Consider the following 16,716-nt stretch of genomic DNA (forward strand, 5'->3'; position numbering starts at 1 on the left):
GTTTGCACTAGTGAGAATTTTGGAATAATTTGATTTTATGCATTTATATCCATTTAAACAAACAAAATAGATTTATTTTTATTCATTAATATAAAAAAAATATAAAAAACGGTTAAAAAAAAAAAAACTTTTTTAAAATGCCGACCGTAGATTTTCAGATTTTTGGGTCGGTCGCAAAGGGCACTTAGGCCTTATAGGCCTAAGTCGTTTTCTTGAAAACTTTACGACTATATTTGGGTGCAAGTCTTATTTCTAAGTTTTTGGTACCCAAACGTTGGAAGTTACTTGCCAAACCGACGACGCTTACTATCCGTCGTTTTTTGGGGGAGGGGTAGGGGCTGGGCGGGGGTGACAGGATTTGGATTCTAAACAACATACTTTTATATCTGAATATGGGGTCAAGTAAAAAATAATGTGTTGCAAAATTCTTTGTTATTGACACCAGGCATTTTTTTTTCTTAATTTATTTGTTTAGAGGATGGATTGTGTTTAAAGGGCCCATGACATCGAAATACAAGTGTATTCCTGTTGGAATACTCTTATTTCCACTCTTATTTTATGTTCAGTCCAGTATACATCTCATATTTTGATATGTAAACTTCTGAATTTGTTTCATAGATTTTAAAATGTTTTTTTGAAACATTTGTTTTTCAAACTTGCTAAGCTCCACCCCAAAACCTCCAGATCTCATTCCCCTTGTGACATTATCTGTCAGTCATCAATGAGCTAACTTGAGAAAGTGGTATGTATCTTTGCCGAAGTCAACCACCTGTTACCAAAGGCAATGATGATGTATTGTACATATGTATGGAAGCATGCAATTCTATTATAAACGAGTGCTGGGGAAAATTACATACCATTGTCTATTCTAGAATATTAGTTTAGTCTGACATGTCTGACATAGCAACTTATAAGTTGCTATTGTTTGTGGTATTGTAACAGGTGGTCAACTTTGGCAAAGCAAGAAGTTACCAGCTGGTAACTTCTTGGGCATGCCACTACTTCAAGTTAGCTCATTGATGACTGACAGATGATGTCACAAGGGGAATGAGATCTGGATGTTTTGGGGGTGGAGCTTAGCAAGTTTGAAAAACAAATGTTTCACAAAATATTTAAAAATCTATGAAACAAATTCAGAAGTTTACATATCAAAATATGAGATGTATGCAGGACTGCACACCAACAGGAATACACTTGTATTTCGATGTCACGGGCCCTTTAATGATATTTAGGCAGTCATGCATGAATGCTAAAATGGTATTCTCGTATTCTTGGAACATGTTTTGAATGATGTGGAGGAGGTTATCCATGTAGCGCCAAACTGTTATGTTGATTTCCCGTATTGTTTGGAGGATGAAATGTGTTTTAATTCTTTTGATTGATGTTGAGTTCGTCATCCATGAAGTGCAAAACTACAATATGTTGATTTTCCCTATTGTTTGGAGGATGAAAATGTGTTTAAATAAACTGATTGTGAGATTATTATTGCGTTTGAGTTTCATTGAGATCAATAAAAACACAATTCATCCTCTCCAAACAGCGACAGAGAAAGAGGGAGGGTATGTGTGGGAGACATAGAGAGAGAGAGTGTGTGTGTGTGTGTATGTGAGAGAGAGAGAGAGAGCGTGTGTGTGTGTGTGTGTGTGTACGAGAGAGAGAGAGAGAGAGAGAGGGAGAGAGAGGGAGAGAGAGAGTGAGAGTGTGTGTATGATCTCTCATGTATGTGTGTGTGTGTGACAGAGAGAGAGAGAGAGAGGATGTCATCCGTACCACTTATTGACACCGGTTGGATGTCACTTATCTATCGAATAAATTGCGCGGTATTGCATCCGAACAGATCAGATCAGTGAGCGCATACAGGGTGATCACAGGACCCGGGACGCCGCTCACCATAAAATATCAGGATCAGAGGATAAAGACCATCACATCATTCGGGAGATATTATCTAAGGAGGTTTTCGTATCTCATTCTTCAAGGATGTTGAAAGTACTGTTGTTATCATGGATACTGGTTGGAGGTATTGTTTTATGTGTTTTGTTTTTTCGTGTTTTGTTTTCTGTCTTTTTAAAATGTATATTTATTTGTTCATTTACTTTTCCGTTTTCTATTATTTCGCGAACTCTCTACAACTACAGTCGACAAACTTGATATGGAGCTTCGGTCAAAATTATATTCGGTTGTACCACACATACTCCTGGGTTTTTATAGCCCTCGAGCCAGGACGGGCAGGGACGTCGCCAAAGGGGGGGGGGTGGGGGTGCGACACCCCCCCCACCTGTCAGGATATTGTAAACTTGCGCTGCCGTCCGGAAAAAAGAGAAGAGGGGGAGGGAAAAAAAGAGAGGGAAAAAAAGAGAGGGGAAAAAGAGAGGGGAAAGGGAAAGAAAAGAAAGAAAGGAAAAGAAAGGAAAGAAAGGAAAAGAAAGGGAAGAAAAGAGAAGAAAGAAAAGAAAGAAAAGGAAAAAAAAGAAGAAAAAAGAGTAAAAGGGAAACAAAAGAAACGGGGGGGGGGGTGAAAGAGAGGAGAGAGAGGGGAGGTAAGAGTCTGAGAGAGGAGGAGTGGGAGTAAAAGAGAGAAGGTGGTTGTTGGGTAGAGTCGTCTCGTCGAGGGAGCAGGAAAAACACGGGTAAATATATTGCTGTGTCGGGTCAGCTGTGTCAGCATTCTTGCTCGTTTCTCGTGTACTATATCAATGCAGAAGTTTGAAGTCGGTGAGATGTATATTGTCGGTCGGCCGACAAGTTTTTTTCCGCTACGAACTGTGACTTTTTATCCGCTGTGACGACTTCGAGAGTGACTACAACTACAATACTTGTATTTTCTCGAAGTTTCACTTTCCTATAATATCAGCTAAAGAAATCAGAATTTTAAAATTTGGGGGAAACTAAATTCAAACAAGGTTTAGGAGTCAACAACGGTACGACGAATCGTCTTCCTTTCTCTATATCGTGATGAAACGCCAAAACGCGGAAGGGGAAAACTTAATTTAGACGAGTCGAGAACGGTACAACTAATCGTCTTCTTTCTCTAATAATTTAAGGAAACGTCAAAGCTTCCGTGCTTCGCGCAAAGGGGGAAACTGAATTCAGACAATTAGGGCTTATTAAGAGTCAAAAACGGTACAACGAATCGTCTTCTTTCTCTAATAATTTAAGGAAACGTCAAAGCGGGAGGGGAAAGCTTCATTCAGACAAGGAATCAAAGTCGAGCACGGTTCAACGAATCGTCTACTTTCTCTAATAATTTAATGAAACGTCAAAACTTCCGAGCTTCGCGCGGGAGGGGGAGAGCTGAATTCAGATAAGGATTAAGAGTCGAGAACAGTACACCGAATCGTCTGCTTTTTCTCATAATTTAATGAACTTCGTCAAGGGAAGGGAAGGGGAGAAACTGAATTCAGACAAGGATTAACAGTCGAGAACGGTACAGGAAATCGTCTTCTTTTTATAATAATTTAATGAAACGTCAAAGCTTTCGCGCTTCGCGCGGGAAGGTGGAAACTTCATTTAGACAAGGATTAACAGTCGAGAACGATACAATAAATCGTCTTCTTTTCCTAATAATTTAAGGAAACGTCTATAATTATATTTAAACGTCTTTGCATATTACCCACACCCGGCTAATGAGCGCGCTTCGCGCGCTCTTTAAGTGATTCACTTGCTCACTACCGCCCCTCCCTAAAAAAAGATCCTAGCTCCGCGCCTGCATTAAAATATATAGCTATGATGCTGACTACGTTGACGAAATAATTCGTATATTTATGTCGTCGAGGAAAATGACCATTTGCGCATACGCAATTACTATAGATAGTCCATAGGAAAAACAATTAAGCCTTCGGCCCTAGGTGTATAGGGTTAAATAAATATTTGTAGATATTGGACATTTAATTTTGTCGGTAATCGTTGGCCTCTATACCTCCCCCCCCCCCCCCCCCCCCCCCCACTGAAAAAAGTCTAGCGACGCCCCTGAGGACGGGATTGCGCACGCTTTATGAGCGCGTTCGAACGCACTAAGAACGAGATGAAGATGAGTTGAACTATCTCCGAACGGGGTGGTCAAGTTACAAACTAGTTAGAACAACTTGCGAACTAGTTAGAGTGGGTTTGGACGTAATGGGAACGAGGTAAAGAACTAGTTAAAAACGGGTTTTAACTGACAACGGACGGGCTTGGACTGCTTGGAAATGGCAAATTTACCTAATCTGAACTTTATATGAACTGACTGTGGACGGTGTACAGACGTATTGAGGACTGTTTATGAACGAACTAAGATCGTATTATAGACATTATTTGAAACTTAACTTTACGGCATGATAGCAGATAAGATCAGAAGCATGATGAAGTAAAATATGCAACGCAACTTCTGACCTAAGTGTAATGATCATGGTAGAGTTCTTTGCATGCCCTAACACACTGGTGGCTTGTGCCTTCTTTGCATTTCCTCTTGTAATATACATGCATTTTTAAAGTGTTTTTTCTTCAGTGTGATGCATTTATGCATTTCTCTTATATAATATACAAATACGTCTGTTGTTGTTGTTGTCATGGTTTGTGAAGGAAATGCAATTAACGTATATTTTGATCAATTTTATCCATTACAAACATAGGACCACTGAAGTATAAATACTTTCAATGTTACATAATTATACTTTCCTCGATTATGCTTGTGCACACTCGAATTTTTGTTCTGTTTATTATTTTGTTTCTTCTTCTTCTCTTAGAAATCGGCACAATTACATAAGAAAACTATTAGAATCATAACTGCAGTTTAACCTTTAAACTCCAATCCCTAAACAGAATGTTTGTATATAGGGATTATTAAGCTCTTTAAAGGATTTGCCATGCCTTCAAGCGTAGCTTATGTGGTAATCCTTCTTCCTAATTGTCTTATGTAGGTATTACAATGCAAGTATTTAATTTTTTACATGATTGTTTATCATCCTGATTGTGTGTTTTAGTTTTGTAAACTTTGGAGAAAAAAAACATGAAGATATTAAATAAATTAATCACAATCGAATCAAATCAATGTGTGTAGGTGGAGGGATGGGAGCTGTAGCCTCTCCCGGAATTGTTTTAAAGTTCCTATATTCGGGCAAACATCGCATCTCACAATCGGGCAGGATGGTACAGGAATACAACATGGTTTACATACTCATAGTGTTACCTTGCCTCTTTGCTCGCTCGCTTCGCCCACACACAACATAATACGTTAAGGAGAGCATTGGTGTAAGATAACTATGTAACCACAGATTACCACCCCCCACCCCGTCGGCTCACTGCATAAAGGACAATAACGCCATGTGGTGTCACTGGCTGTACCGTCCTTTAACGATGAGGCGATGTCATTTTCTTTCACAATGTACTTATCTTTGATCCAGGCATTGATCGTATTAAAACTGAATCGACCAGCGCTTGGTGTCCGCTGTCGATTTCTGGAGTACAATGCAAATCTATCACCAGGAATGGACAGACCATCCAGCTCATCCATAAACTAGTCCCTCTTGATGTGGTGGAGAGAATGACTCGAAAACCAGCCAATATCAATGCAACTTGGAAATGCACCGAACCGGGTAAGTCCTCACATCAGTAGGGACTTTTAGTTTTACACGACGAGAACGTGGACCGCCACGTGTGACATCCTTATAAGGTAATGTGACGTCCTTTTAAGGCACTGCCGGGCACGGCCCAGTGCCTTAACACAATGTCACACGCGGCAGTCCACGCTCTCATCGTGTAAATCTAAAAGTCCCTAATGACTCTACTTCAAACACGATCGCATGGACTTTAGAATATCAACCTAATGCGATTTAAGTAGTCTTTTCCATCGGCTTTTGAAAAATGACATCTTAATCCGAAGATGATTTCTATTGGATATTAGGCCTTAAATAGGGTATCGAAATTACCTTTGAGATGATTTTTGTCTTTTGCGATCTTTGTTTATGTTTAAGAAATGTAAATCAAATACATTTAGCATTTCACAACATATTTTCTACCTATGATGCTTTGATTAATCTTCCTTCCCCCAAAATGCAATCACTCGTCTTGGTATTTCTTCTAAGGGGCGGCGGAGCGTCTTTCAAAATGGGGGTGCACCAGCACTAAGGGCCCGTCATTCTTTAAAAAATTCTAGAAAAAAGTGGCACCTACAAAGGGTAAACTCAAAGCGAAAATTACAACTTTTGATCACTGTATATACCCCTAAATTGTAAATAATAAATTATCAGAGATTATAATCTTCAAGATATTCTTTTTACATGGTCCAATATATTGCATCAGCACAGTACTTTGTTGTTGTGTGTGGTATGTATCGTTCTTTTTAACATCATCGGCATTCAATGTAAAAGGTAATGCAAAGTTTGGGAAAATATTAAAATTGGATTGATAGTAATTCTTTAAAATATTGATATAGTTGGATGCCACTGTGGATGTTTTATAGCCAATAGAAAGTTTAGCCCCTAAAACACTTCTTCTTTCTAGAAATTGAATAATCACAAATTTACCGGTAAATTTTAAATATTTAAAATTTAGATAGCGCCTAAAGCCATTCCATGGTAGCTGCGATCATGAAATTCTCAGAATATGCAGTTCTGATATAGTTTCCAAATGGAAAAGTAAATCGGTCGATTGTATTCAAGAAACATTAATTTAGAGCTAAAGGGGCGATGATTTTAGTGTAAAAAGGGCATCATTCTTTTATATAGAGAAGGGACCTATTTTTATAGCGTTGACAACGAGAAGGATTATATTTCTAAAAAGGGGCGCAATTCGTTCTAATGCGTTCCTTTCCCCTCTTCAAATTCGAGAAAGTCGCTAGAAATATTATCTGAATCATGATCTGATGCTACTTCACACCAATGAGAGAGAAATAGAGAGAGAGGGAGAGAGAGAGGGAGAGAGAGAAAATAAAAGAAACGTGTGGGTATATCTAATAATTCTTTATCCAATGCATTAAATACATTCATTATATATCGAAATTAATGAGGGTCCAACCGATCCCCTTACCCCAAAGAACAAAATACAAGAAATATATCTTTTCAACGGGAATATGCTTCAGTTCACTTGTCACTGAAACGCTTGGAGAGCTACATTATCAAGATGTCTTTACAATTTAGGAAGGTGTTTTTTTTTTAATGAATGCCATGGTTATTCTTCAAGGCATATTTTGATAGCCAAGTAGAGGCGATTTATTTTAAGAACCACAATAGAAGCAATTATGAAAAAAGCTCATACAAATTATTAACACAAAGAATTGATCACGCTTTGGACAATCCGCTTATGGCTTGATTAGAAAAACTGAGGCGCGTGTAAATGGGCTGAATTTTTAAAAGCATTTCTTCTATCTGAGATCACTTTAATTAGTGCACATCACATCAATATTGTATTCTTAAGGAAATTTATTGTTACAAACTTTGAGTCACACAACGTGTTAGCAGGGCGATGGCATAAGAGATGAATCTAGGAAACAAATATGAATAGTAAAATACTTTTTATTGGCTAAAATAATAATCTAGCGATTGTTGATTAGTAAAGAGGGCATCCAGGCCAGAGGGCATCTATCTATCATTTTAATATTTCAATATTTCTACCATCTATTTAATTTCAATATTTTATATTTCTGCCTTGTTGATGAGGTCATAATTTTGGCATATTATGATTATTAAAGACAGAACCTACTTATCAACAATTTACACACACACGCACGCACACACAAACACGCCAACACACAATGGGTGAAGGTGAAAAGAGACTGTTTTGGGGGTATTTAGCAAAAAGAAAAAAAAATGGAAATGTAACATAAATATTATTATCATTATCACAATTGTTATTATCAATATTATCATGATTATGTGATGATGACGATGATGATTATTATTAGTAGTATCATGATTATAATTGCTGTCGTTGTAATTTCTATATAATTATATATTCTATATCATTATTATTATTTATACAGTACGGTTGCACCATATGAGAGGGGGAGGATTGGGGAGTCCTAAAAAAGGACTGCCGGTAATCTTTCTTTCTTGAGTGTGTGTATTCCTGAAAAGGACTTTTGGAACTTGGAAGACCTCAGAAGGACTGTTGGTAATCTTTCTTGAGCTCATAGATCTAAAGAAAACTATAGCACCGGAAAGATAAGATGGGTGGTAGGAGGGGCTCGACGTTTCGAACAGGTTGATTATCCACCGTCAGCAGTATTATTAAGCATTATTATTATTCTTATTATAGTTATTCTTATTCAGAGGGATGAAAACTAACCCTTCCATGTAACAATTGGAAACTCAAATATATTAGGAACGGCAACAATGCCTGCCTCGTGTACCCTTCCAATCATTAACACAGTTAGTATGGGTGAAGGTCAGTCAGTCATTATGGACCTACATTCAGAATTATATTAAAGGCCTATTCCTATGAATATAATGCCGACAACACTTGAAGTGAAATCCAAACTGAATAACGAACTATTCTAAAAGAAAACAGAAAAATCGGACGGACATGCTGGTGAAAGTTTAAACGCAATCGGACAAACGAATAAGAAAGTTTTAATTTCCAATTTTTTGTTTAAATCACTATATCCTATGGGAATTTCAAATGAGCTGATTCAGTAATGTGACTGTGATGCAATGCCGGAAAAATTTGTTCCAATACAAAAGAGTTGAAATTCATTTCTTGCTTCAATATGTAAGACTCGAGATGGTTCTTTAATTTTTAGAAGACCTGTAATAATATACTATCCATAATATATTATGAGTAGTGCCCCAAGGGTGAAGGCACTCGGAAGAAAAACAGAAATAAATGATATTTTTGTACACGACAAACGGGAGAGGTATGCGTCACTACGTCACAATCCACTGACAAAATTACCAATTTGATATTCGCATTAGTGTAGGGATCTCATATTTCAAACATTCTTACCTCTCTAATTTGTTTTTATCCGAGTTATATCAAGCTTTCATCATTATGTTTCTCTTATTTTTTCTTTCATGAAGGTGAACCTATTTCAAAGATGGGATAGCCCTTTAACAACAATATAATTTTGCTCGTTTTCATGCTCTAGTGGATGGCACATGATAATCATTAACAGTTCAAGGTGATGATGATCATTTATATTAATTAAAATTAGGATCTTCCTCAACACGGCAAACAGGTAGACACAAAATGTATCAAGGTCAATGTGTGACTCAGTTTGTATGTTGAGTATCAATAAGGGATTTTAGTGGCGGATTCAGGATTCTCTGGCAGGGGGAGCGGGGAGGGGTACAACGTCGATCAAGGTAATTTAGACCCCGTAGAACACAAGTTGCTATCATTTGCAAACTGGCAATGGCCAATCAAGTTCATCGTTGCATGAACGAAGATAGAAGCAATCAAGTAATAGCGCATAAAGATTATAGACGCAAGTAATTAATCACGCTTTGGAATTTACGCTAATGGCTTGATGAGGACAACTGACGCGCGTGTAAATGAACTAAATTTTGTAAAAGCATTTCTTCTATCGAAGATCACTTTAATTAGTGCACTTTACATCAGTATTGTATTGTTAATTCTTATGGACATTTATTGTTTCGGGCTTTGAGTCGCACAACGTGCAAGCAGCGCGATGGTATGAGAGGTGAATCTAGGAAACAAATATTAATAGAAATATACTTCTTATTGACTCATATGCTTATCTATATCGATGGTTGACTATTCAAGAGGGCATTTAATCTCCATCCAATAATTTACCAATACTTTATTATTTTTGCCACCTATTAAATATCAATATTTTATAATGCTGCCTTGTCGATGAAGTCATATATTGTGTATGTTTCGATTATTCAAGACAGAACCTGTTTATCATCCATTCACACACGCACACATAGCCACCCACGCACACACACAAAAATGAAATATATTTTACCGGATGGGTGAAGGTGAATGGAAAGTGTTTTTGTTCCAATACGTGTTATGTCCATCTAGTGATAAAAAAAGAAAAAAAATTGTGACGCTAACTTATTGCATTTCGCATTTCCACCAAAGATTTTTTTTTAAATAAAAGAAGTGTAAATATAACATGAATATCATTATCAAAAACTTCATTTTGAATTATGTTATCAATATCATTAATATTATTATTTTTAAAATTATATTATAACTACTGATGTTATAATTTCTATATATTATTATTATTATGATCATAATAATTTTTCTGTTTATTATTCAGAGGAATTGACATGGTTTGATAAAGGAGATAATACTTAAAATTAATTGCAGCACCCTTTAAGGTACTACAGTCAAACCTGCTTTAGTGACCACCTGTCTACAAGGACCACAATTTTTGTTCCCTCGAAAATGGTTTCTCAATGAAACATGTACTAAAGAAACCTGTCTACAACGACCACTTTTTGTGTTTCCTTAGAGCGGTCGCTGTAGATAAGTTTGACTGTATATTCCATTTGCAGGTCCCCAAAAATCAAAAGGTTAAATTCGAACGGCATTTGAAAGACAATACTAATTTAGAACTTCCCTCAAAACGAAAGGGCTTGAAAATGGCTTTTAGTGGGGAAATGACGATCAATAGTTATCGAATCGACTTAAGTGATTGCAATCACTTAAGTACTAGTCTGATTTTCAGAGCCTTTTACCGAATGGTCGTAGGTTTTGTGTTGCACAAAGATTCGATCAATTTAATTTTAGCCATTACAAGTAGTGGGTTATTGATGTAGACAAATGCTCATGTACCTGTTACAGCTCATTTTAGGTATGTTATTACCAAAGAAAACAAAATGTCAGTCAGTCACTCAATAGTGTCTGACGGTGAAGTCTAGAAGGTAAACGGGTTTCCTTGCATTATTTGAATATTAGGACACTGCCAATGGTTAAATTTCACGGATAGGACCAGGGGCGGATCCAGGAATTTCTTCCCGGGGAGGGGGGGGGGGCACATGGGGGGCACACGGGGGGTAAGAGGACATATATATATATATATATATGTTTGGTCCCAAAAAAAAATCGCAACGACTCAGCCAGCCACTGAATAAGCGAGGGGGGGGGGCAAGGTAAGAGGACATATATATATTTTTGTTGGTCCCCAAAAAATTCGCAACGACTCAGCCAGCCGCTGAATAAGCGGGGGGAGGGGGGGGGGGAGGGGGGGGGGGGGGGAGGGGGGGGGGTAAAAGGACATATATATATATATATTTTTTGGTCCCTAAAAATTCGCAACGACTCTATCAGCCGCTGAATAAGCGGGGGGGGGGCGGGGGGCGGGTAAGAGCACATTTTTTTTTTGCTCCCGAAAATTTGAAAATCACGCCGGCCGCAAATTCGCTTAGTGGGGGGGGGGGGGGGGGGGGGTAGTGCGCACAATTTTTTTTTTTTGGGGGGGGGGGCCGGGGGGCACGTGCCCACTGGATCAGCCCCTGAAGACATACATGACATATTCATAATTCTTGCAAAGTTCAACAAAATTTGATGTTGGCATGAAAACTTACACTTCTTTTTAAAGATTGGAAATTCACAAAGGAAACAAATATGAGGAAGGTGCATCAATGCCTGCCTGCCTGACCCTCTCAATCACTAGCAAAGTTAGTAAAGGTGAAGATCAGTTATTGTGGGCCTACATTTGGTATTCATATCATAGGCCTATTCTTATCATGCATACAATGCTGAAAACATTAAGTGCTAAGAGCACATTTTTAATTTGTCCCAAAATTTGAAAATTTTACCGATCGATATTTCGTTCCGTTGGGGGGGGGGGGGAAGTCACCTATTTTGGGTTACCCATTAGCACAATTAATTTAAAAAAATTGAGGGGGGTGTTCCTCCAAAACACACACACACAAAAAATTTGAGGGGGAGGGGTTCGACCCCAACCCCCCCCCCCCCACCCCCTGCGTACCCGCCTACACACACAGTCTCACACCACATCACCCGTATAAACACAAATCTTATCTGAATATCAGTAAGGGAGTTGGAAATTAATAATTGTCGACAGTTTTTGACGATTGCTCGATCCCTGGCCAAAAATAGTTGTTAGTGCCTCGCTACAACTGTTTTAGGGCCATAATGTCCTCGTTCCTACATTTATGACTCCACGTACGACTCTCGCTCCTGCGACAATTATTGTTCCGCGTCAATTTTCCGAACTAGCCGAATTCGCAACTCCAACCCTGGACCCAACACTCAACACAACCCTAACCATAACTTTACACCTTTGATGAAGTTGGCTTACTATCTCATGATATTATATTACCCTCTACCTCTTCTCAGCCTGTCTGTCCGTGCCATGCCAGTATGGAGGAAACTGCACAGAGGTCGACGACGGTTTTAAGTGTGAATGTCCTAAAGGATTTGGCGGGAACCAATGTGAAATATGTAAGTAATATGAAAAAAGGGGCTGTATTATGTATACCCATGCGGTCTAGTGGATAAGTCACCAGACTGGGGACCACAATGGATGGTGTTCGAATATCTCTTTAATATAGCACTGCTTTCCTTTGGTAAGACATCCTTCAGTTTTCTCTTGCCACAGTCATTCCTTGAAATGGGCTATATATGCGCTGATCAGTGCCGGTGCTAAAGTAAAGCCTGGGTAATAATAAAGCTCTTTGGAAGCACATGGGGAAGTTATTCGTTATGCAACAATAAAAATGATAAGATATCACTCTGTTGTCTATATAGTGGTAATCCATCGCTTTTACCACATTACGTTTCAACGGCAGTCAATTTCTATATTTACTGAATTCGTAACTTCAGCACTAAACGAACACTTCTTAACCGTGTTTAAACCTAATGTGCTAATTCCAAACCTACCCCATTGCCCTATATACCATACGTATCGGAGTCCGCACAGCGAAAAAAATGTAACTCTAATCATGCTGGAATTGTATCTTACCATGCATTACATTTAGTTATCTGTAATATATTTAATCGTAGCTTATTATTTATTGAAACGTCATGATTGATTGAAAGAGATACGGTTTATTTGGGGAAAATTTATCTTCAAGAACCCTCGTTTGAGAGCGGGTAAACTAACTCCTTTGTGATAAACTGATGCATTCTCTTTTATTTTGATGTTGTTTATTTTAGATCCACCGCGTAATTGTGCTGAGTTGAAGGCTCGTGACGGCATCACCGAAGATGGTACCTACGTCATTGACCCGGATGGAAAACATCGTACTCTATCACTTCCGGTTGAGATGGAGTGCCTCATGGCGGACGGTAGGCAACAAATTTACGACTCGCACAATTTGTCGTCGGTCGATCTCATACACTAATCAAATGTCGAGCTTCAACCCTGGGCCATGTTATATACCTAACCCTTTTCCTAAGCCCGACATAAAAGCCAATTGCTACCCTAACCATAACCTTATCATGAAAGTACTGAGACCAGAGTAATTGTCGCCTGAGCAAATCCAGGAGCACATAATGGGAGTAATTAATTTGCACCTTATACATCCTTAATGACGTTGCGTTATGACTTGTGTAGATCATAATATAATTTCTTTGAGCATATTGTGTTTTATGTTTGAAGTGATTAAAGGCTCTTCCTGTTCAAATAAGCAAGACAACTCATTGACGATGGCACAACGCACAGTAAATAAAGGAAATGCAATTAGTTCCATCTTTCTAAATATTGACTATACGTATTGTCTCTAGAATGCAGACCGACTTATACGGTTGACCACGTCCATCTCCCCCTCTCTCCTTCCATTCTTCCTCCCTAGCTATATCTATTATTTCCTCTCTCTCTCTCTCTCTCTCTCTCTCTCTTTCTGTCTCACCTACTGCCTTCTTCTTAAAGGGATCGTTTAACAGTGGTAAATCTGAGATACACGGCCCTACGTGTTATCAGTGTCTGTGATATGGTGTAATATTGAAGCCCTAAAAAAAATTGCGCTTCAAAATGATCAAGAAGTTCCTCAAACAAGTAAAAATCTTTGAGTGACTGGTTTTACAATACTCGTTTTCCCCAATAGACTGTAGTGTTATGAAAACCGTCAGGCGAACGGTTTTCAAAATTTGTAATTCCAATCATAAATATCTTGATAATCAGACAGGCGATTGGCTTGTAAAAGTCACGGGGTTCCTGACTGACCTAAAGGTTTATAATTATCATTGCGTCATGAGCTAAATCCAGAATTTTATTTCAGAATCTGAGACAAAGTTACCGGATCCCTTTAATGTCTATCTTCATCCCACACTTTATTATTTTTCTTCACCTATTCCCTGTTGTGAGTTCATCAGAATATTTGGTTATTTTTGTGCTTGTCTTATAAAAAGATGCGATTGATTCAAATTCATCGCAACTGAATTGGTATATATCGCAACATTGTACTGAAGAGATGTGATTTTGAAAGTTTGGGATTGATAAAGGGAATTGCAAGCAATACAGATCAATCGCAACTTTTTTATAAGCCGGTGATAGGGCCCTCTTGATTGCGTAAAAAGTTGAGTTTCTACGCATATCCCCCAAAACCACATACATTTTGGACTTTTGATTCGCGTTTGATCGCAACTTTTATTTTGAAATAGGGCCCTGGTTTATTTATTTTTTTGGACATCCCATGCAGGTGTCACCTCAGTACCACACGACATCACAGATCAAGAGACGACCCCGTCTGGACTCGGAGTAGGGGAGTTTGTGCGCAATGTGACCTATCCGTTCGACTCCAATACTATCCTTGCTCTCATTCAGGTACAGTATCTTCATAACATCCTGTTTAATGCATCTGATTTTCACACATTATGGTCTATATCATTCTGGGCCCCGTCTTACAAAGAGTTGATATCAATCGTAACTTATTTGCGATTGATATCAATCGTAACTATGTACATAAGAGATAGGAGACTGCAAACTTGCCATTGATTGGAGGACTTACGATTGATTTGGATCGATCGTAACTCTTTGTAAGACGGGGCCCTGGATTCCATACTTAAGTTCTTAAATGAGAATAGAGAATCAATATTTCCAATTGACCTGATTGTGATAAAGAATGTACAAAAATTCGCAAGATTAAGAATTCTTCGTCAGTTTCATTTTTTATTCCCGTTTCAAATTACATGTACTACACTGCTATATACTGTATAGTAAAAAATGTTTTGCTTGAAGAAGAAAACTGAGGCGCATTCATACTGTCAAATATTACTTCGATGAAATTTCAATGAGAGTGTTGTCAGAAACTATTCAGAACGTGAAGATATAATAGTAGTGGAAAATCAAATTGTAATCCTCAGGACCCAATATTTAATTATGTACAGGAGATGAAAAATATAGAGAATAAGAGACAATGTAGAGGGCATATGGGGAGTAAAAGCGGAGAAAGGTATATATAGCTGTACAAGGGAAGAGGCGACGTTGTGGGTTTACGTTCGTGTGTGTGAGTGTGTGAGAGAGTAGAGTAAGAGAGGGAGTGATAACTGATAGTACATTGCGGAGAAAGTGAGTGAGAGAGTAAGAGAGAGACTAGAGAGACTGGGGGGGGGGGGGGACTCGATATTCAGACAATAAGAACTATGCCACAATTTTTCATTCCTTTACGCTATGTATAGAATTCGAAGAGCTGCAAGCAGTTAATCTTTGCCAAGGCATATAGGTCCTACATCTACTCTTCTGATGGCCTCACGCAGAATGTTTGGTGGGTGTCACGACAGGGGAGGAAAATGCCAAACTGGGGCGACTCACCGAGTGATCACAGAGGTTGTGCATGTAGTTACAATGGAGGTAAGATTGCCCCCCCCTAATATTTTATAGATGGAGAAAGTTAATAATTCTTGCATAATCAACTGCCACCTGAGTGGCTAGCCCTTTCAGATTTTCATTGAGAAAAATTATAAGAGTGAAAGAGACAGCAAGTTGTCAACAATCAATAATTCTGATATATTAAGGGGGACCTTTAAAAAAATGATCAAAGTCATCAATAGGTAGTCTTATGAATATCGATCAAGCAAAAAGAAATAATGATAATAAAACAAATATAAAAATATCGGAACAAATTATGAAATGATATATAAATAAATCTCAGTTCGGCCAGCGGGAAGGAGAGACGTTTTCATTGTAGTTTGACAGGGGCAGTAGTCCAGCTTCTGTCCGTTTTTTATTTTTTATTCTTCTATCGCACGCAGCGATCCAAGACACTTTTTTTTGGGGGGGGGGGTCCAGGATTTGATGAAAAATGTCGCAACGACTCAGCCAGCCAGGGGTTGTTTCCCCCAAAACACACACATTTAAAAATATGTAAATAAACCATTTCCTTTTCTTATGTAGCTAGCTGTTATGGAGGACGTCGTTGTCGGGCCGATTACTCCGAGGTCTCTGGTACATGGCGGGAAGATACTGGCTACCTTACTGACATGAGAAGACTGCCAGTCATCAGGCTGCACACAGGATACACGGTATATCAGTCACGTCATTTGTATTATAATCTTGGCCCTCTCCTGTGCGAAGGATACTGGTTTTAGTAATATCAAGAGGTTCACCAATCAGCGTTTGGAGGATCGAGGGGAGAGGAGGGAGGGGTGGGAGGGTAGGGCACAGGGGCACTATATAGACAGAAAATCCGTCTATTGAAGGATTAAAAAAAAAAATTCTTTAGTTATAACGCTCTGAGAGCCGAACGAAATCTGCTATACTTTTCATACACACCGAGTTAAAGGTGTGAAAGGCATATTTCTTTTCTTACCTGTAACCAAATTTGAGACTATTTTATTTTCACTTTTAAAAATCTGAGAACC

The 16,716-nt window shown here is 38.5% G+C and overlaps 1 protein-coding gene across 1 annotated transcript; it reads left to right on the plus strand.

Moving 5' to 3' along the window:
* The first annotated feature begins 8,306 nt into the window (after positions 1–8,306).
* LOC100887875 (contactin-associated protein-like 2) lies at positions 8,307–16,466 on the plus strand. Its single transcript, XM_031000052.1, has 6 exons — positions 8,307–8,358; positions 12,253–12,357; positions 13,072–13,203; positions 14,556–14,680; positions 15,535–15,706; positions 16,250–16,466. Exons 1-6 carry the CDS (start codon positions 8,307–8,309, stop codon positions 16,441–16,443), a joined length of 780 nt encoding a protein of 259 aa, XP_030855912.1. The 3' UTR covers positions 16,444–16,466.
* The last annotated feature ends 250 nt before the right edge of the window (positions 16,467–16,716 follow it).

This window comes from Strongylocentrotus purpuratus, unplaced genomic scaffold (genome assembly GCF_000002235.5).
Source record: "Strongylocentrotus purpuratus isolate Spur 01 unplaced genomic scaffold, Spur_5.0 spur5_scaffold_6, whole genome shotgun sequence".
Lineage (NCBI taxonomy): Eukaryota > Metazoa > Echinodermata > Echinoidea > Camarodonta > Strongylocentrotidae > Strongylocentrotus > Strongylocentrotus purpuratus.